This window comes from Dermochelys coriacea, chromosome 7, assembly GCF_009764565.3.
Source record: "Dermochelys coriacea isolate rDerCor1 chromosome 7, rDerCor1.pri.v4, whole genome shotgun sequence".
Lineage (NCBI taxonomy): Eukaryota > Metazoa > Chordata > Testudines > Dermochelyidae > Dermochelys > Dermochelys coriacea.
The window spans coordinates 37,128,224-37,151,262 of NC_050074.1; the positions used below are offsets into that span (position 1 = coordinate 37,128,224).

The window sequence follows — 23,039 nt, forward strand, 5'->3', positions numbered from 1 at the left end:
CACCTCAAAAAAATTAAAGATGCAAACCAAAAGCTATTCTCTCCAGATTTCTAGTCTTTTAGGTTCATAATCAGGTCTAAATCTTTTCCCAAAGGAAAGGTGCAGCAGGGACCTCTAGACAGCCTTGCATTAACTAACCAACAGCCCAAACTTATTAGCAATACCTCTCATCTGTCACTCATTTTACTCCCAAAGCTACCCACCTTACACACACACTTAGTGATCCCTCACTTTTACATCAGAAAAAAGAATAATTAAGTGGAGGTTACTGAAAGAATCATTTACACCAAACAGATGAATCCCAAAGCATTAAGTCTCCTCAATGGAAGACTATGGTCCTGATTTTGGATCTCTGTCATACACTGCACCCCATATTTAGGCCTTGGCAGGCTGAGAAGAGTTATAAGAATAGTAATAGTTTGCCTTTACAGGGCACCTTCCATCCTTGGATGCTTTACAAACACCATGAAGCTTAACTAACACCCTTGAGAGGTAATAAATGATACTATACCCGTTATATATAGATGGTCTATACCCATTATACAGATGGTCAGACTGAAGTAAGGACATCTGCCTAAAGTCATATTCACTAGTCAACGGCAAAGTCAGAAACAGAATTCAGGAGTCCAAGCTCTCGATCCCTTTCTCTAATTATTAGACAACAATGTCTCCAAGAACATCAAATTTTACTAATGGCATTTAGCAAGTGAAACTCCTGGGCAAAGACAAAATGTCTTACGTAATGCAATAACCTTCCTCCTCACCCCGCCCCATTTAGTGCTTAATATATAATTTAAATGCTACATTAATGCTACGTTCAATGCTCATCTCTCATAACATGATATACGTGTGTATATCCAGAATATATATAGTATAAGTATATCCAGAATATATGCTTCAGAATAAACTTCACATGATTTTCACTAAGATAATTTTCTTATTAAATACTTCGCTGAAAAGCTTCAATCTGCTATGTAGCAATTATTTGAAAAACCACAGATAGCGATTATTTTACAGTTACAGGAGGTAGGGGGCGGGAGTTTGCACAAATTCCATATTTATTAATGTAGATTCTCTCCAAGGATATGTTGTAAAACCTAACATCTACTCTGAATATGGCAGTGGACTCAAGAAATGTAACCATATGTTTAATTGCAGGCACATACCTAGTCCAATGATTTCTAAGCCACATTTTCATAGCAAATCTTTGAATGATGGCTAATAATACATTGAGTACAGTTAATTCTTTGACAACAAAATGTATTCTGAAGTTCTGCCTTTTCCTCTCTACTCAATACTGAGGAAGCAATCCGGAAGATAATTGACAGAGATAACATGAAAAACAACAAAATCATGTTACACTTTTCAGTATTTTAGGGCTTAGCCTTCCCCATGTAAAAAACAAGCTGATACCCAAGAAGAAGGAGAGATATTGCATAGTCAACACACTGTAGGGTTCTCTGCTTTCAACAGCACCAATTGCTCACAGGTATCATCACTTTGTACATGCTCAGCCTTGTAAAATTCTACTCACCCCTGCCCCATCATCATGATCTACGGTGGGTGAGTAGATTTTGCACCAGGGCAGGTAAACTTCCCTAACAAATTTACAAATCTCCACTTGTGGATGATTGCAATATGCATGCCAGGTAGTTTGGGGCTAGCTCTACCCCTTTTCCCAGCACCACCATCTCTCCTCAAGCAATGTGGCAAGAAAATTCTTACACATTAGCCATGTTCCTATATATTTCGTACCCTGGTATTACTGTGTCCCATTGACTGTCATCATTCTACCAAGTTTCTGTGATGCCTATTATATCAATATTCTCATTTAATACCAGACACTCAAGTTCACCCATCTTAGCATTGAGATTTTTTTATGTTTGTATACTGGCCTTTATAAAATTTGTCAATATTTAGCTGTCTGCCTTCATGTGATAAAACTGAATGGGACTCTTTTTCATTTGAAAAAAGAAAAGGAGTATTGTGGCACCTGAGAGACTAACAAATTTATGTGAGGATAAGCTTTCGTGAGCTACAGCTCACTTCATCGGATGCATTCATTTGACTGTTTCTCTCAGCTCCTACCTGTACTGTATCAACTTCTATTCTCTCTTCTTTACTAGGGTAGAGCATCCTCTTTAATAAATCTTCCCCTGAGGGATGTGTCTATCTGAACCATGTGCTCCTCCATACCTGTTGGCTTTTCCCCAGCTCTTAGTTTAAAAACCTCCTCTACAACCTTCTTAATTTAACATGCCAGCAATCTGGTTCCATTTTGGTTTAGGTGGAGCCCATTCTTCCTGTATAGGCTCCTCCTCTCCCAAAAGGTTTCCCAGTTCCTAATAAACCTAAAACCCTCCTCTGAAATCACTGTCTCATCCACACATAGAGACCCTGCAGTTCTGCCTATCTAACTGGCCTTGCTGTGAAACTGGAAGTAATCTGTTACCTAGCAAACCACATGGAGCTCATTTCAGGATAGGAGCCTAAGATTTCAAACACAGGGACATTATATATGAACAAAGCTAAGCAAAAAAATGTTGCTGGCTATTTGGACAGGGGTGGCTACATAATAGGAAGATTTTTAGTACCAGTGGGTAGGTCGGTTTCATGCCAGAGAGGCCTAGGTATGATGGAAGAAGCTTAAATTTAAATATTGTTAGTTTTTAATGACATTTTGTGAAGTTCTTAGTGAGTTAACATGAGCTATTAAAAAAGAAATGAATTAATAAAAAGTAAAGGAGTACTTGTGGCACCTTAGAGACTAACAAATTTATTTGAGCATAAGCTTCGTGAGCTACAGCTCCCTTCAGCATCCGATGAAGTGAGCTGTAGCTCACGAAAGCTTATGCTCAAATAAATGTGTTAGTCTCTAAGGTGCCACAAGTACTCCTTTTCTTTTGCGAATACAGACTAACACGGCTGCTACTCTGAAACCTGTCATTAATAAAAAGTGTAATTCATCCCCTGTTCATGATTCTCCTGGGGCGCCACACAATACCAACAGCATGAAACAGATCTCACACACACACTTCTTCTTACTAATGCATAGGTCAGTGTGTACAGTTGGTTTGTGTCAGTTTTGTATCTTTCACACACAGGCACAGCCAATGGTATGCCACAAAATACAGTGGCCTTAAGGCTCTCAGAAGTTTAATAGGGAGCCATATGATTAATTGGTATGAATTTATCCTGCATGATTAGTCATCAAAGAATAATGACATTCAGAAGAAGAGTGAGAAAATTCATGAAATATGACTGGCTGCATGATATTTTAAAATCTGATACACAGACAGTAAAATTGAATGTATATCCATGTCAGTCAAATAATAATTATGCTGTACAAAAGGTGTAGCAGCCAAAAAGACTAAAGGAAGGGTGGCTTACTGGGATCATTACCAGTGAACCAATACTGGAACATGATACATTGTTGCTTGAAAATGTCTACGGAATAATCAGGACAGTAACATGCTAGATGTCCATTTAATTCTTATGAAAGGGAGGCAAATGTCTAATGTGACTGCAGCTTCAACTGGCTGTGACACTGTTCATTGAAATAAACTGGCTTTCTAAAGCAAGACAATCTGGTTATCAAGTCTGCAATGTAAGACACTTTGAAAATCTACTAATTGCTTATATGAAATATACTTTTCAAAAGAAACCAGCATATTTGGGTGGGGAAATTCAAACTTGCCTCTAATTAATGTAAAATAGTCTTGACGAACATTTCCCCAAAAAATGTATAAATATTACAGGAATAAATTGACTGTTAGCCAGAAGGTTATTATGGCCATTCTCCATGTATAGATCAGTCCTCAAAATGCTATGGATATGATATAACATGAATACATGCAGGTCTCATTCAAATGAAACTAGGATTAAAAAAACCTCCCAGATTACTGACATATGAACACAGTGGAGATTCATGGAGGTAACTGAAAAAAGGAACAAAATTACAATTTTTGTCCATATTAGTCTTTAAAGGGAAAACTTGCTACAGAAACAATAAATCTGATTTTTTTTTAATTGGCATGATTAAGAAAAGCATAGAATTGGGTGTCTGTAGATATACTTTCTATTCCTAGCTCTGCAACAGACTTTCCGTTTAACTTCAGCAAGTTGTTTAACCTCGCTCTCTGCCTCAGTTTCCCCATCTATCACATGGGGTTCATAAGATTAACTCAATGGCTGTGAAGTGCTTTGATATCCTTGACTAGAAGGTATTATACAAGTGTGAAGTCTGTATATTAAAATCTCAGTTAACCTTGTATAAATGTAGAGATTTTTGCAAACTACTGCAAACGACTCTATCTCAGATATTTTGAATGACTAAAAAAAGCACCCTAGCAGAGAAACAGTTTACTTTTTTCTTTTTAAAGCATACCTAATCCTATGGAATTCTGAAGCCATAATCCACCTGATTTAGTACCTCTCCTGGGAGAATTCTCTTTCATCATGTAGTTTGCCTCAGATTCAAAACCATCAATTACACTTTAATTATGTGATTTAAGCATCCAAAACAGTATCAAGTTATCTGATTAATGGGACAAAAACAAAGCTGAGAAATATCTTCAGCATCACAGAGCAAGTTTAAATTCCTATAACTTTTAGAATTTATTACATTAGCAGTAACAGATACTGCTCATGGTTTAACTTTGTATTATACAGTTACTTAAGTGGGCTATCAAGGAATATTAATACGAAAGTAAAGCTATTTGATGGTTTCTGATAGCTATTTCTTTCAAAACACTGGCACAAAACTTAACTATTAAATAATTATTGCTATGAGGTAAATGTATGCATATGCCTTATTTACTACGTTTGTAGATGGATCCACCAGGGCTGTCTCTGTCTTTTTTTTCTTTTTAGGATTCTTCAACCACCCTAAAAATAATTTCACTGCTCACTTTTGTTTGTTGTTAACAGGCTGGTCCCCATTTTCACAATATAAGAGCTACAGGTCACATTCTGCCTTCTATTATACCTGTGCAACCCTGAAGTCAATGAAGCTACACTAATAACTGAGGGCAGACTATGGCCCTGATAGTTTTGAAAGACGGCAGTTTCCCCTTCTCTCCCCTTCTAGCTGAATATTAACAGGAAACAGAGTGAAGCAGGCGGCTTGTCTAGAGGTCCAGACAGGCAGCTCCAAAGCAGCAAATTCTTTGAGATATGAAGAATCTTTAGGTTTATCCTTGCCATTGTATCTTCCCACCATTCCCTTCTTCTCCTGGAAATTTAAATCTCAGTGGTCCCAGTTCTGCAGTCACTCTATGAGAAATAACTGAATCGGAGAAGAATCCATGCAGTGGCTAATGAATCAGAGCCAGAGTTGTGAATGTGGAAGCCATGCATAGCTATGGCATACATAATAAATAGTAGTAGTCCACTTCATGGATTCACTATTGAACAAATCTTCCCCTGAGAGCCCCATACATCCACATTAGGGGTTATAAAGTCAGGACAAAAATACACACACACAGAGGCAAAAACCACCCCTCCAGACACATACCTTTCATTTATTTCTGATTTTTAGTAGGCTAGATGTACAAAACTAGAGGTATTTTAATTATTGCTTTTTTAAAAAACATCAGTAACAGAGCAGTGGAAGTAAATGACAAGCATAAAAATGTAAAGCTCTTTGGGATGCTTGGATAGAAGACATTATAGAAATGTAAGGTGTCATTGTTACTAAGCACTGATGTTAAGTATTGGAAGAGAGATTGTCAGAACAGTTGCCTTTGAGCAAAATCTTCAATGACAAAGCTCATGTGAGGGTTTAGAAGTAAACTATCACACTGGGAAACCATCAGAACTGATGTGATTTGGCCCTATCCTTGCAACAAAGCCCATTGCCAACTGTGTCCACATATCTATTCAGGGGACATCATCATAGGGCCTAATCACATCAGCCACACTATCAGAGGCTCGTTCACCTGCACATCTACCAATGTGATATATACCATCATGTGCCAGCAATGCCCCTCTACCATGTATATTGGTCAAACTGGAAAGTCTCTACGTAAAAGAATAAATGGACACAAATCAGACGTCAAGAATTATAACATTCAAAAACCAGTCTGAGAACACTTCAATCTCTCTGGTCACTCGATTACAGACCTAAGAGTGGCTAGTCTTCAACAAAAAAAACTTCAAAAACAGACTCCAACGAAAAAAGAAAAGGAGTACTTGTGGCACCTTAGAGACTAACAAATTTATTAGAGCATAAGCTTTCGTGAGCTACAGCTCACTTCATCGGATGCATTTCGGATGCTGTAGCTCACGAAAGCTTATGCTCTAATAAATTTGTTAGTCTCTAAGGTGCCACAAGTACTCCTTTTCTTTTTGCGAATACAGACTAACAGGGCTGCTACTCTGAAACCTGAGACTCCAAGGAGAGACTGCTGAATTGGAATTAATTTGCAAACTGGATACAATTAACATAGGCTTGAATAGAGACTGGGAGAGGATGGGTCAATACACAAAGTAAAACTATTTCCCCATATTTATTTCCCCACCCCACCCCCACTGTTCCTCAGATGTTCTTGTCAACTGCTGGAAATGGCCCACATTGATTATCACTACAAAAGGTTTTCTTCCCCCATCCCCCCGCTCTCCTGCTGGTAATAGCTCATCTTAAGTGATCACTCTCCTTACAGTGTGTATGGTAACACCCATTGTTTCATGTTCTCTGTGTGTGTATATAAATCTCCACACTGTATTTTCCACTGAATGCATCCAATGAAGTGAGCTGTAGCTCACGAAAGCTTATGCTCAAATCAATTTGTTAGTCTCTAACATGCCACAAGTACTCCTTTTCTTTTTGTGAATACAGACAAACACGGCTGCTACTCTGAAACCAGGAACTTAGCTAATTCTTTTTTTAACCCAGTTATACTTTTGGCCTTCACAACATCCTCTGGACATTCGTTCCACAGGTTGACTGTGTGTTGTGTGAGGAAGTATTTTCTTATATTTGTTTTAAACCTGCTGCCTTTTAATTTCACTGGGTGACCCCTGGTTTGTGTGTTATGTGAAAGAGTAAATAACATTTCCTTATGCACTTTCTCCACACCATGCATGATTTTATAGACCTCTATCATAGCCCCCTCAGTTGTCTCTTTCTAAGATGAACAGTCCCAATCCTTTTAATCCCTTCTCATATGAAAGCTGTTCCACACCCCTAATAACTTTTGTTGCTCTTCTCTGAACTTTTTCCAATTCCAAAATATATTTTTTGAGAACAGGCAACCAGAACTGAATGTAGTATTCGAGATGTGGGCATACCAGAGATTTATAGAGCGGCATTATGATATTTTGTCATATTGCCTATCCCTTCCCTAATGTCTCCTAACATTACATTAGCTTTTTTGACTGTTGCTGCACACTGACCAGATGTTTTTTTAGGGAACTATCCATGATTACTCCAATATCTTTTTCTTGAGTGATAACAGCTAAATTATGTATGTATAGTTGGGATTTTTTTCCAATGTGTATTACACTTTGCATTTATTAACATTGTATTTCATCTGCTATTTCGTTGCCCAATCACCTAGTTTTGTCAGATCCCTTTAACTCTTTGCAGTCAGCTTTGGACATAACTATCTTGAGTAATTTTGGATCATCTGCAAACTTTGCCACTTCACTGTTACCCCTTTTTCCAGATCATTTGTGAATATGTTGAACAGCATTGGTCCCAGTAGAGATACTTGAGGGACCCTGTTATGTACCTCTCATACCACTATAAAAGCTGATAGTTTATTCCCACTTTTTTTCCCTAGCTTTTAACCAGTTATTGATCCATAAGAGGACCTTCCCTCTTGTCCCATGACTCCTTACTTTGCTTAAGAGCCTTTGGGGAGGGACTTCTCAAAGGCTTTCTGAAAGTCCAAGTACACTAAATCTACTGGATCACTCTTGTCCACATTTGCTGATCTTCCCTGAACGAATTTTAGTAGATTGGTAAGGCATGATTTTCCTATATAAAAAACATGCTGACTCTTCCCCAACATATTATGTTCATCTATGTATCCGATAATTTTGTTCTTTGCTATAGTTTCAACCAATTTGCCTGGTACTGATTATATGTTTACTGGCCTGTAATTGCCAGGATCACCTTTGGAGCATTTTTTTTTCTATCAGCATTATATTAGCTATCCACCAGTCATCTGGTACAGAGGCTGATTTAAGCACTAAGTTACACACCACAGTTAGTAGTTCTGCAGTTTCATATCTGAGTTCCTTCAGAACTCTTGGGTGAATACTACTGCTTTATTACTGTTAGGTGCTTTATCACTGTGTATCAGTTTGTTCCAAAAGCTCCTCTTCTGACACCTCAATCTGGGACAGTTCCTCAGATTTGTCAGCCACAAAGAATGGCAAAGATGTGGGAATCTCCCTCACATCCTCTGCAGTGAAGACTGATGCAAAAAATTAATTCAGTTTCTCTGCAACGGCCTCGTTTTCCTTGAGTGCTCCTTTAGTATCTCAATAGTGGCCTGACTCATTGTTTGGCAGACTTCCTGCTTCCGACGTACTTTAAAAAATTTGCTGTTAGTTTTGTGTTTTTTGTAAGTTGCTCTTCAAATTCTTTTTTGGCCTGCCTAATTATACTTTTACACTTGGAACCCTAGAAACCACCACTAAGAAGAATAGGAACCTTCAGGTGTTGGAAATAAAGGGACTAATGGTGCGGAGTCCACGGAGGCCATTTGGGATTTATTGGTGGATATGTTGGAAACAAAACCTCACCTCCCCACTGTAGGCAGAAAAGGCATACAGGAGGTGGGCCCATCTGTAGGTGTTTACAGCACCACTGAAGAGTTTTGCTGGAATCAATTTAAGAGAAGAAATACAGCATCCAATTGTACTGTGGCTATTATTCTCCCTGGAGACAGAGGCTGTGCATTGCATAAAATGAGGCAAGAGGAACGTTTCCTTTCAGGAAAGATACGTTCTTTTCCAGATGTGACCAGGACAGCAAAAAATTTTGGTGGTGGTGATGGCACAATTTGACTTTTTAAATTCCATATGCTCATCTCAATAAGCACAGAGGGTACTGTCAGCTTGTCATGACCTAATTAAAGAGGATTTTTAAATTAATTTATTTTATTTTGATGCCAACATTTTTTTGCACAGGATGTTAGGAGAAACTCAAGAAGGGAGATGCAGTGGCTGCCCCAAGTTACAAACAAAACTTAACCCCTACAGAGAGAAAAATACAAAAAGGTTTCACTATCTTTCGGGGTTTTTCTTCAGTCCATCCTCTAGGCCCTGTTCCAAGCCCCTTTCTGGACTACCTTTTAAAGTCTTTTCCCCTTTTCCAGTATAAAGCCCTGGGTCACCAGGCTTGTTACCCATCATCATCATTGCCTTCGTTGATACATGCCATGTGACTCCCCAACCCCGCAAGGTCGATGTCCTGTTCTGTACAGCATCATGTACATTTATCATGCCAAATAGTTAGTAAACATTATGTGGCAAAGTCACCTCAGCAGCATCTCTCTCAGTCAGTGTATGAACTGGGTCTAAGCCCCTACTTTCCTGGATTACTCTCTACCCTGTCAAACTTTTTAAAAAAAGAAAAGGAGTACTTGTGGCACCTTAGAGACTAACAAATTTATTAGAGCATAAGCTTTCGTGAGCTACAGCTCACTTCATCGGATGCATTTGGTGGAAAAAACAGAGGAGAGATTTATATACACACACACAGAGAACATGAAACAATGGGTTTATCATACACACTGTAAGGAGAGTGATCACTTAAGATAAGCCATCACCAGCAGCAGGGGGGGGAAAGGAGGAAAACCTTTCATGGCTGCTACTCTGAAACTTTTTAAAGATACTAAGTTTTGACACCTAGAGGCTGTAACAGTCCAGGTGTTAATGGCATATGTGCTATATTTTGTATTTACTTAGCACCTTCCACAAAGGGTTTCAGGGGGCTTTACAGACATTATGGTCAAAAGCTGGTCCTGTTGAGTCAAAGACAGAACTCCCATTGACTTTGATGAGACCATGATTTTGCCCCATTTAACTGAAGTTGGAATTTTTATCCAAGAAAAGAAAAAAAAACCCTCAAGCTCCTGCCTATCTACACAAAGACTGCAGGCACAGTGCTGCAACTATACCTAAGTATCATTTCAGTATATTTGGGGATGGTGGAGCAGGAGTCAAAAAGAATCACCCTCTCTGATAGATTAAACGGGACAGAAACAGGACAGTAAGAAATTGGGAAGGGACTTGCCTCCTTCATCCCAAGCAGTGTCTCCACTTATAAAAGATCAAATCATGCTGTGAAAACTGATCAAACTTAACTGTTGTGATTTGGGAAGCTCTGGCATTACAAAGCTCAGGTCTGTTACTTCAAAAATCAGCCTACAAGGGGAACAGCTGACTGAGTGTCATAGTGGTATGGTTCAGCCAGTCATGTGACTTTCAGCACAAAGTTTTGCAATGAAACTCAGTTTTTAATCATTAATGTCCATGCAGACATAGCAAAATGTTTTGCTTCCTATTTTTGTAAATTGCATGGATATACATAAAAAATGTTTAAAAATTAACTCATTTCCATATTCAAAATGGAGCAGAGTTTCATAATGAAAGATTAACACAGCCTTATTGCAGAGTGAATGATAACCCTTTATATATAAAATGGAAAAGAGCAATAGTGACATATGCTAGGGGTTTTCATTTTTCAGTCATCAAATTTATGAAGAACTAATATTGATTTTGAGAAGTATTCTCACACAGCACTGGAGAGTCACTTGAGTGCATTAACTGTAGACTCCCTCCCACTAATGAAATATTGGTTAGAAAACCCCCGAGACACAAAGCTAACAGTCTCTATGAATTCATATACAGTGCCAATGATGCCATTTAATTTCTATTCTGCTAAAATGCACATGGGAGATTAAGGTGCCACAAGTACTCCTTTTCTTTTTGCAGAAGTTCTTTAGAGAGACTAACAAATTTATTTGAGCATAAGCTTTTGTGAGCTACAGCTCCGTTCATTGGATGTATGAAGTGAGCTGTAGCTCACGAAAGCTTATGCTTAAATAAATTTGTTAGTCTCTAAGGTGCCACAAGTACTCCTTTTCTTTTTGCGGATACAGACTAACACAACTGCTACTCTGAAACCTGTCATTAAAGAACTTCTGTGAACTGTTCAAGTCTGATCCTGAAAACATGTATGTTTGTGCCTAACAATCAGAAGAGTAATTTATACTTGCATAAAGAGGATTTCTACTTAGGTCAATCTGTACTAAAAGTTGAATTTGTTTGAGAGGTAAACTACCTTGTGCTTTCAACTTTTCAAAAACTCTTAAGTCGTATATTTTTTTTAAAACTGTCAGTATGTATGCTGGATATTACTTGAGTTCACAATTTCCTGCAACTGTGAAAATTTTATATAGACAAAAATAGAAAAAAAATGCTTAAAAATAAATATCAATACTATCTGTCAATTATAAAAACAAGGCAATTGAATACTGCCAAGCCAAAATACACTGTAAATGGTTAGGAAGTACCTATTTAATCTACAAAGCAGGAACTCAGAATTGTTAAAAGGAGAGCAAATACAGCAAACCAAGAAGCATTAGAGAAGTTGCAACAAGAAATTAAACACAAACAGCAGCTTATCAAAACTTACTATAAAATTAGCTCAAGGTTATGTAACAAATGTTTGATTTCTAACAGGTCAAAGCAATGAACTAGAACATTTGGAACACTGGAATATTCAAAACAAGGTACTATTTTTTTAAATACAGGGACAATCATTTCATTGTTAAAGATGCTGTTCCTCTCACACAAAACACCATTTGAAATAAAATCAGAGTATTTTGCTTGCATGGGCAACTCAACCCTGTTTTTGAAGTTCTCCACCTCTACAGAGATTTGTGATATTTTTTATTCTGTATATACAGCACAAAATCATTTGAGTTGCAACCTACACTTAGGGTATGTCTACATTGCAGTCAGACACCCACATCTGACCTGTGCCAGCTGACTTGGGCTCCCACGACTTGGGCTAAGGAACTCTTTTATTGCAGTGAAGATGTTCAGGGACCTCCCACCTCACAAGGTCCTAGAGCCCAGGCTCCAGCCCGAGCCCAAACATCTACACTGCAACTAAATAGTCCCTTAGCCCAGCTGGCAGGGGCCATCCACATGCTTTTTATTGCAATGTAGGCATACCTTTAAGATATGTCTACACTGTACACTCTATACAACAGTGTTAGAGTACTTACACTGTAATCCCCTCTCCCTGCCCCCCCCATAGGATGGATATAAATACCAGTGTAGATGGTGAGGCACTCCTTAGGCAACTAAAGTAAAAACATGTTTGAACCCTGTGGGTATGAACCTTATATGGCTCTCTACATGGCCAAGCAGTGCCTCCCCCATCTACACTGCTATTTTTAGCAATTTACTGTCCCACTGCAGGGAAAGGCTTCAGAAGGGGCGGGATGGAGCAGAAAAAGGTTCTGGCAGTTCCCCGCTGCCTGAGCCTTTCACTAACACGTGTAGCTACACACCTCAGTATGGATGTGGCCTGTTTTGCACGGTGGCATGTAGCTACACATACCCTACATGCTGCCAGTGGTTGGCAGTGTAGATATAGCCTTACAGTAGTAACCCATGCTAATGAGTTCTGTTACTAGTACACATACATTGCTCAGAAGAGTCTACCAGTAGGGTTTGCTCTAAAGCCCATTGACATCAATGAAAATCTTTTCATTGACTTTACTGGGATTTGATCAGGCCCATAATCTTGGCTCTATCAGTAATAAGGAAAGGAGAGTTCTGCATAAATCTTGCTCAAATGCCTTACGATGAAGAAATTCTAAATGTTGTGTGATAGAAAAGTAAAATGGTCTAAGAATCTGATAACAAGAGTATAGTGTACCTATCAACACGGACAAGATTTTTAGAAAAAAAAAGTGAAAACCCTGAGGAAGTCAATAAAAATGCAACACGAACTGTTTTGTTTTTAAGATGTTGAACTGGAAATGCATTCCATTTGCCTTCATTTGTTTAATTATTTTTACATCACCAAAATGCAAAGTTTTCTATTAACAATGGATATTATGGGACACTGTCAATTTGATTTCTTTTGATTGACTAATTTTTAAAAAAAAACATTTTTTCCAGTGCCCTGAACTCTGTAGGCTTTTGTAAAATTTTAGGATGTTGCATGTTTATTGTCAGGAAAGTACATTACTGATAATTGCACCAGACTTTAAAAACTATTCAGCGATTCTGAGTCATTAAACAACATGAACAATTGCTCTTGTAAATAAAGCGGAATTTAGCCCATGAACTTCTTAGTTACAGCAATGTAATCCAGAGTGACTCCCACTTGTTTCAAGGGAGTTACCCAACATTTAAACCAGCGTATCAGAGCAGAATTTGGCCTTGTAAATATCTGTATTTACAGAATTAATTTGTTCAGCTCACAAGCCAATGGCGCTTATTATTGCATACAAAACTTCCTGCTAATGTCTTAATGTTGTTTCCATCCTCACCATTTGAAAAATGTTCTTCCAAATGGCATATTTCAGTACTAAACAGTTTATGTAACAGAATAGAACTCTAATAAAATAAGAAAACTGAAATAAAGCTCTTTCCATACAAAAAGTTAGGCATGTAGCCAAGAAGAGACTGGGATTTATATCACTGCATTCTCCCAAACAGCTGTCCAAACTTCTCACACTTTCACCACAATCTCACAATAAAAGACCCAGCTGACATATTCAAAACAACACACTCAAACCAAGGCAAAAGCTTTCTCCTTCTCAGCTTCCATACAGAGATCATCTATTTCCACATACTTGGTCACCACGTTCCACACTCTTGCCATTTCATCCTATTTTCTCTCTCTTGCCAATAGCCATTATCACATTTTCTAGTGCAAGCATCTAGTTTTATTCACACTTCCTAATTCCAGCCATTCTGAAGCCGCTTGACTCAGTTGAAAGGAAAGAAAGTGTCTGGAAACAAACTGGTTGATAATTTTATGCAAGTAACACATTTGTATTTTTTGTAAAAGGTACTTTTCCCAAAATAAACCACACATAGCTTGATATTTTAGTCTTAAGGGTGTTTTAATTATGCTGTTTCTTTGTAACAGTTAATATAACTCCAACAGATGTGGATGCAAAAAGTCAGAGATAGCAGACCCTGAAATCAGAGCATAACCATGACAACCCTTAAAAAACCAGCTGCTTTCAATTTTGTTTAAATCATAGCATATCGCAGGATAACCTCCTTGGTGGTAAACAGAAGACATTCTTACCTCACTGAAGGAAAGTCATCTGTCCTTGAGGAAGGAAGTAAAGATTGGAAAACAGAAAGGGATGTTGGTGCCTCATACAGTTCAGCTTCCTCTGGTAAAGGCTTACTTTCCCCTGAGGTAAAACAGGTTTCACATTTGTTACTAATATTTCCTTTTCCAGAGCATCCCATAAGATTAGTCAAAATACAAAATACAACTACAAACCTCTCGGAAAATAGAAAAGTATGTTACCTACAGTGGTATTTTTTGAGTAGTGACACACCTAGTGTTGCATAGTGTTTGTGTTTAGGTAAAAAGAACAGGACTACTTGTGGCACCTTAGAGACTAACACATTTATTAGAGCATAAGCTTTCGTGGGCTACAGCCCATTTTATTGGATGCATAGAATGGAACATATAGTAAGATGATATCTGTATGTATATATATCTAAGTCCCACCGGTCCTTGAATGCCATGATTCCTTACGTCAGACCTGCATCCATTCACTCTTTCGCATAGAGACTGTCAGGCCCAGCCAACCTGTCTCGAGGAATGATCCCTCACACTCACAGATCTTTCAGGGTGGGCTGGTCCTCGCTTGCGGACAGCCCCCCAGCCTGGGGCAGATGCTCTCCAGTGACCGCATACCACACAGCAAGAACACTAACCTAGGAACCTATCCTTGCAGCAGGGCCCGATGTTTATTCAAGTGATGCCATCATGGGACCTGATCACATTGACCGCGCCGTCGGGGGCTGGTTCGCCTGCACATCTGCCATTGTGATGTGTGCCATCGTGTGCCGGCAATGCTCCTCTGCCATGCGCACTGGCCGGGCCAGATGGTCTCTACGTGGAAGAGTGAATGGACACAGGTCTGATGTCGGGAATCATGGCATTCAAGGACCGGTGGGAGAGCACAACCTCTCTGGCCACTCAGTAAAAGATTTAAGGGTGGCAATTTTGCAATAGAAGAGCTTCGGGGGCAGACTCCAAACAGGAAGCTGCTGAGCTTGAATTGGTATGCAAACCAGATACCATTAACTTGGGTTTGAGTGGAGTCTGGGAGTGGCTGGGTCATTACACATATTGAATCTATTTCCCTAAGTTAAGTATCCTCACCCGTTCTTGTCAACTGTCTAAATGGGCCATCTTGATTATCACTACAAAAGTTGTTGTTTTTTTTCCTCCTGCTGATAATCGCTCATCTTAACTAATTAGCCTCTCACAGTTTGTATGGCAATTTCCAACTTATCTGTATGTATATCTATCTATCTGTCTTCTTACTGTATGTTCCATTCTATGCATCCAATGAAGTGGGCTGTAGCCCACGAAAGCTTATGCTCTAATAAATTTGTTAGTCTCTAAGGTGCCACAAGTACTCCTGTTCTTTTTGCGGATACAGAATAGCACAGCTGCTACTCTGAAATCTGTGTTTAGGTAGGTATTGACTTTGCTGTCAGGATTTGTGTGTAGAAGTTCATGTATACTAGGAATAATATATTCCTTTTTGCTTATTTATGCCAGACTATATTTTAGTCAGATTTTGTCTTTGATATTACAGCTAATATTTATACAAGATGAGCACACGCTCAATATCATCGGCCAGGTGGTGTAAATCAGCACTCCACTGCAGCCAGCTGAGGATCTGGCCCTATATACTCTCTATGTACTATCAGTATGGTACAATATGTCTCCTGAGCTTAGAATTCAATAAAGATTTAATTAAAAGATAAAATAGAGCAGGAAATTCAAAAAGTTGAAATTTATTAAAGAAAAGTATTGTGCAATTTTAGCAGTGAAATTCAGCATCCTTGATGTTGGCGATTAGAGCAAATTTCTAATTAAATATGTGAGGATATTCTATCAACTACGCGCAAAACCCTGCTACCACTGCGTGGAGGAATTGAGCAAGGAAGGAGAGTGGAGAGGTAGGTACTGGTTGCATATCTGGCACAAGCGCCATTCTGCAGCTACAGGATACAGGTAGGCTGCAATGTGCTGTTTACTGCTCTACTAAGTAAGAATGGCCTATATGCCCAGCAACAGGCACTTTGCAGAGATGAATAAAGCCCACTTGGAGACTCAGTATGTGGACTGACACCATAGCTGGATGCAATCCCAAGTGCTCTTGAGCAGTAGAGCTTTGAAAAGGTCACGTACTCTTTTCTCCCTAATATAGTGTAAGGCAGGATTTAGCCTTAAGAGGGGAGAAATACATCTCAGTATAACACTGATACATGCCTATGGTCATGCTATAACGTACCCCCCCTCAGCCAAGCTAAAATCATCATCCTGCAGGAGGTGACTACTCTTAGCAAAGGACTCCCTAACAGGAAGTCTAGGCTGTACTGTAACTTACTAGAGAATCTATCTGTGCCAAACAAAACCCTAAGTCCTAGCAATAGGCACACATGTTTCTTGGTGACATAAGGTTGTTCTGTGTTGTTGGTTACTTATAAATAATAACACATGTATATAGCTGTTTACAGCAACATTATACAACAGTTTAGGGCAGGAAATGCAGAACTCTATTTAGGTGAAACTGGAAGGGAATCCATTTAAATAAGAAAAATGCAATTGTCCACATGGAAACTGGCCAAGACACTGTAACAACACCTACCTGCTGCAGGCAACAACTAGATAAATTTACACACCTATGCAGATAAGAAGCCAGAATTATTGTCCTTCCATTCCAAAAACACAGACTTCTACCACTTGAATTATCTCCGTTGCTGGTCATAGTAGCAGGTCCATTTTCCTCTATGTTAATCAGTCACTAGATGGCACTATTGCCAACAAACAAGTACATACATAGAGAGAGCCAGTAAATTACAGTTGATGCCAACACCCACTGCTGAAATTGTAAAATTTTCCACTGGATCTTTAATGATCTTTAGTAGTCAGGGTCTCAGTTTTACACCTCCATCTGAAAAAATGCAAGCCCAGTACCATAGTCTAAGAGAAGCAAAAAAATTCTAATACTACAATGTTTCATTAATAAAAAAAAAAAAGGAAAGTACTTCCCTAAGAAACATTTAAGATCAGAACAGAGTTATGGAGGTTCACAGGTGGTTCCTCTCTAAACAGTACTATTTGATACACACGCACAAAACTATGGTAAAAGAACACGAAAAAGTGCATAGTCAAGCACAGGCAGTTCTGGCATTTTCTAACTTTCGAGTACTTGACTCTGCAACCTTAACAATGCTCTTTTAACAGTTTTGTGTGTGTAATTTCCTAGGTTTATAATAAAGCAAACTAAAGACAGATCCCCTTATGTGGCATCCTACTGAGCCCTACATAGATCATCCGCAGAGTTGGAACCTTTAGGTTCACGTAACAGTCCTTTGTCACTTCAGCTAATAGAGTAACTAGTAGCAAAAGTAGCCATGTGAGGGGAATTAGAAATACTTTGCCAGTGAGCGTCACAGATATTTGCTAACAGTAGATGAATGGTGAAACTCAAGAATCTTGTGTTCCACTCCAGGTTCTGGAGAGGAAAGTGCTCTAATGGGTATACATCCCTCCTGACCCTTTTCCCCTTGCCTGACCCCTACTACCTACATCCTGTTCAGCCTCTGTGTCAGTCATGCCACTCCTTCACCCATTTACTCCTCTCAGTCCCCACACTCAAGCCCTCAACTACTCATGTCAGCCCTAGTATCATTGCCTAGCCCGTTTCAGCCTCTCTCCCTCAGGACTTTGCATATGAATCCCAGTTTTCCAGTCCCTGTCTTCCAGCTCCCAGCCCCCGTTTCCCTCCCTGGGATCCTTATCCCAGGATCCCCACCCAGCCTGTGTTCATACAACTCTACCTGCTGTAAAACCCATTGCAGGTTTCTCTGATGCACTGGGTACTTTCACACCTTTAATTTTAACACAGCTGAGTTCTGGCTGATTGTCCTCGAAGAGTTTTCTTTGCAATAACACCGTATATTTTACCCCACCTGGAGGGGGAAAAAGGTAACAAGAAATTTCCATTCAGACATCTTCATTTTGCCTTATTTTTGTTGTATTTTATCTACTATTCAGGTCTCCGTTTTGGGTCACAGCAGGGTAAGTGTCTCCTCCACATCATGCTCTCCCCTCCCCTGTGATCCAAGGGAACCCACTCTATGAGCACACAGTTCTGTGGATTTAGAAGTAAAGGTCAAGCAGTGCCAGAAGGTTCCTTCCAAAACCTGTGGAGGTAGCTAGCATAACTGGTTTTCACTCTTTGTGCTGTATAATATACTCTGAGGGGGCAGCTGAGGTTCACAGGAGCTCATGGCAGCTTACTCCTGCAGGAGACACAAGAAGCCATGGGAACAGATGAGAGAAACTGACCTTTAGGCATAGATTCTTTATGGAATGAGAGTTTGGGAGGTGGAACCTCTGGCCTCTCACCCTTTTTGCCCTCACCTTGCTGCATAATGACTGGCTCCAAACTCTCATGCCCTCCAGAAGAATCAGCAGGAAACACTGAGTGAAACACATGAGTTTCCAATCCCAGCAATTGCTATTTCCTGCTAGATGAGAATTACATGCTTGGATTGCTTTGACAGATAGGAATCTAAAGCTTCATTAAAGACTCTTACTAACAGATCCTTTATTCTGACAAAACTCTTAGTATTTCTTCAAATATTTTATTTGGTAGTGACAACTCACTTTTTAAAAAATCCACAGAGCAGTCTACTTGCCAGCAATTGAAATTTATACATAAAAGTATCTGGGGAGATAAGGACATCATTTTTGATTCCACTGAAATACATGGAACTGGGAGAGCTTTCCTGAGCAAATACAGCTATTTTATTATTAGAATAAAAAAAAGTGCAACTTTAAAACAGAAGTACTCCCTCACTACACAAAAGGGACCTTTAGCAGGGTCATATTGGAAAACCTGGGAAGTGGGCAGGTGCAAGCCCCGCCCACTGCTAAAGGCCCCTCTCCCAACCTAGCGGGAAGGACCACTGGACCCAGGGACCAACTGATTACGGGGGACAACTAATGAAAAACAGGGATTGGAGTGAAGGTCAGAGGTTCAAAATGAGGAGACTGGATGGGAACACCGAGCAGAGAACCCCAGACAGAGCCCACTGCTCCTCAGAGCTGTTGAGGGAGCCAGCGGACGCTGCCCAGTGGAACTCTGCCGGGATGCGAGAAACTAGGGAGGAACGGAAATAGGCCCCACAGTCACAGAGCACCCCCTAGTCTAACATCCTCCTCCTAGTACTATAGATGGAAGCTTTGGCCAGAGCCAGGAGGAGGCCGACGAGGAGGTCTCGCGACTTTGTGGGGCCACGGATAGGGTGTGCAAAGAGGAACAGTGCAGCCAGAACCTCAACAAGAGGTTCTGGAGGAGCCGGAATAGGGGCTGCAACCTGGAGCATTCAAGATAGGTGTGCGCCAGGTTCTCCCTCACACCGCAAAAGGGGCAGGCCTTAGGTGTAGGGGTGAACCATGCCAGGTGCATGCCCATGCTCACGGCTCCATGAAGGAGCCACCAACTAACATCCCCGGCGGGCCGCGGGACCAAAGTGGAATAAAGGCTGGCCCACCAGGGCTCCTCACCCTCTTTAGGTGGAAGACAGTCCCGCCATTTGGTGTCAGGGCAGGATATGAGGGCGAGGAAATGTAACGTATGGAGCACAAGCGTGTACAGATGGTTCCTGGGCGCAGTTCAAAACCGAACTGGCTGCAGGGTATGCAACCAGCTCGGAGTGTGGGAGCGGGGAGGCCAAGGGGGCTCACGGAAAAGGGGCCCAAGAAAAATGTCTGGAGGGCCAGGGATGAGGGGTGGGCAGGGAACACCCTCTCACAGGGCTCGATGCAGGAAAGCGAGAGAATCTGGTGACAAAGCGGCCTTCACTTCCTGGAGTACGCATCTAGGGGTTAGAAGGGTGGAAAGCCCCATGTGTCATCAGAGCGCGCGGGGCTCCACCCAATCCCCCGTCGTAGTCCAGAAGGTCTCCGACTCTGGTGGTTTCTGCCAGGACCAACCTCCAACATACCACCAGCACACGGAGATCGAAGTTGTGTAGCAGGGGCTTCACGAGGAGGTCTGCTCCCTCGGTGGCCACAAATGACCTGGTCGCCGAAAAAAAGCTTCCAGGTCCGGAGGAGGTCCTGATAGAAGACTGACAGCTCGGAGAGGTCTCGCGGAAGGCCTCTCAGATGGAGAAAATAGAGCTGTCGGTCATATCGGAGCCCTCGGAAGCAGCGGAGGAAGGCATGCGCCAACGTGCTCCACGCCGGACTACCTGCACCGCAAAAGGAGCCTCTGCAGGACCTGGAGACAGAAGACATGGACCTGACTGCGCAAGCAAACCAGGCCCTGTCCTCCCTCCTCCAGGGGAAGACTCAGAGCCCCTGCAGAGACCCAGTGCAGCCCTGGCCAGAAGAACTCCAAAGACATCCTCTGGAACCTGGCCAGGATCCTCGGGGCTGGGCTTAGGGTGTTGAGTCGGTGCCAGAGCATGGACAGGACCCGCTGGTTCAGCACCAGCTCCCTCCCTCACAGGGAGAGACACCGGAACAGTTCTGTCCATCTCCGCAGCCGCTCACCCACCCTGGCCTCCAAATCCTACCAGTTCTCCGGCGGAGAAGGATGCGTGATGGATAGATAAATGCCAAGATAGAGCAGCGGACCCGCGCTCTACCGGATGGCTTGAAGCGCGGGTGGGAGGGAGCTCGCCTGCCACCCGTCCCTGACCACCAGGCCAGAGCTCTTGACCCAGTTGACCCAGGCAGAGGAGGCCGCCAAGTAAACGGCCTGGCAGGCCTCCACCCACAACAGGTCGTCTGGATCCTGGACCACGAGAAGCACGTCGTTGGCGTGCTCCGACAGGACCAGCTGCAGCTCCGGCTCCCGAAGAACCAACCTCCGGCGGAGGAAGGGCTCAATTGCCAGAGCATACAGCTGTCCTGAGAGGGGGCACCCCTGCCATACTCCCGCCCAAAGCTGACCGGCTCAGTCAGGGTCCAGTTGAGCCTGACCAGACACTCCACATCAGCATACAGCACCTGGAGAGAGCCCACAAACTGGGGCCCGAAGCCAAACGCCTGCAGGGTGCCCAGGAGATACCCGTGGTCCACTCTGTCAAACGCCTTCTCCTGGTCCAGGGACAGGAGGGCGAACGACAGACCATCCCTATGCCCCAGCTCCAAGAGGTCCCGGACCAAATACAAGTTGTCAAAGATGGTCCAGCCCAGGACAGCGTAGGTCTGGTCAGGATGGACCACGTCCGCCAGCATGGACCCCAGCCGCAGCGAGATGGCCTTCACTACGACCTTATAGTCTGTGCTAAGGAGCGAGAGGGGACGCCAATTCCATAAGTCGCGGAGTCCCCCTTCTTCGGCAATAAGGTGAGCACAGCTCGCCTGCACGAGAGAGGGAGGACCCTGCTTTGCAAGGACTCAGCCCAGGCGATGACAAGGTCTGGGCCAAGGACGCCCCAGAACACGCAGTAGAATTCCACGGTCCTGTCCATGCCTGGAGATTTATTAGTGGGCATGTGACAGAGGGCTTCTGAGAGCTCGGCCAGAGAGAGGGGTAGCTCCAGCCGATCTCGGTCGCCCGCATTGACCATCTGGAGTTCGGTCCAGGCATCCTGCGGACATCGGCGTCGGTCGGATCTGGGGAGAAAAGGTTAGTGTCGAAGGCCCTGGCCCTTCCACACATCTCCTCCGGATCCATGAGGAGGGTCCCGTCCTCCGCCAGGAGGCAGGTGACATGCGTTTTTGCCCCCTCCTTTTCTCCAGGGCATAGAAGAAGTGGGAGCTGCGATCCATCTCCTGAAGGAGGCGGATGCGGGATCGAACAGAAGCGCCCTGGGCTCGATGGTCCTCCAGGGCCCGGAGCTCCTCCCGCTTCTCCCAGTATGCTGCTCAGAGGGGTGGATCCTCGGGGCCGGAGGCGAGATGCTTCTCTAGCTCTAAGTCCTCCCGCTCCAAGTGCCCTATCACTGTGTCCCTCCACCGGGTGGCACCCCAGGTGTAGTCGTGGCAGAAGAGCTGTGTGCGCACCTTCTCCACATCCTACCATCACCTCGCCGAGGGAAAGGCACGCCGCTGCCCCCGCCAGGCCAGCCAGAATTCCCAAAAGGACGCCACGAAGCCCACGTCCTCCAGCAAGCTGTTATTGAAATGCCAATAGGCCGGCCCCGGCCTCTCTGAACTGAGAGAGATTGTCACGGTCACCAAGTGGTGATCCAAGAACGGGGCTGGCCAGACGCTGGAGGCATGGGCTCGTGCCAGATGGAAACGTGAAACATAAATGCAGTCCAACCGGGAGTGGCGCGACCGATCCTCCTCCACCCGGACATAAGTAAAGGTAACATCGTCGTCTGTGTGGTGGTCACGCCAGACATCCACCAGGGAGTGATGGTCCACAATCTCCCTGAGAACGCCCGCAGCTGCCTGGGATGTCTTGACTCCTGAGCGGTCCCAGTCCTTGAGGGTGGTGTTGAAGTCCCCACCCAGGACCAGGCACTCGTGAGGATCCAGAGTGCCGAGGAAGGCCAACGCCTGCCGATAGAAACACACCCGTTCCAGGCCTGCATTCGGGGTGTAAAGGTTGATCGGGTTTAATATCAGCCCCTCCACACAGGCCCAGACGTGCAACAGGCGACCCGGCACGACCTCAGCTACCCCCCAGCACCTCAGGCCGTAGCTCGTGGGAGAACAGGGTGGCCACCCCAGCCGAACGGGCACTGAGGCGGCTAAAGTAAACCTCGTTCCCCCACTCCAGCCGCCAGCCAGCCTCAATGGCTGGAGCCGTGTG

The 23,039-nt window shown here is 42.7% G+C and overlaps 1 protein-coding gene across 2 annotated transcripts in view; it reads right to left on the reverse strand.

Annotated features, from left to right (window-relative positions):
• Positions 1–23,039, reverse strand: part of CFAP92 (cilia and flagella associated protein 92 (putative)) — a 91,097-nt gene that overhangs the window by 45,784 nt on the left and 22,274 nt on the right. For both annotated transcript variants that reach the window (XM_043518612.1, XM_038409457.2), the window contains exons 5-6: positions 18,094–18,225; positions 14,300–14,411 (exon numbers count right to left, since the gene is read on the reverse strand). In XM_043518612.1, coding sequence (XP_043374547.1) covers positions 14,300–14,411; positions 18,094–18,225 — 244 coding nt within the window. The remainder of the gene's footprint in view (positions 1–14,299; positions 14,412–18,093; positions 18,226–23,039) is intronic.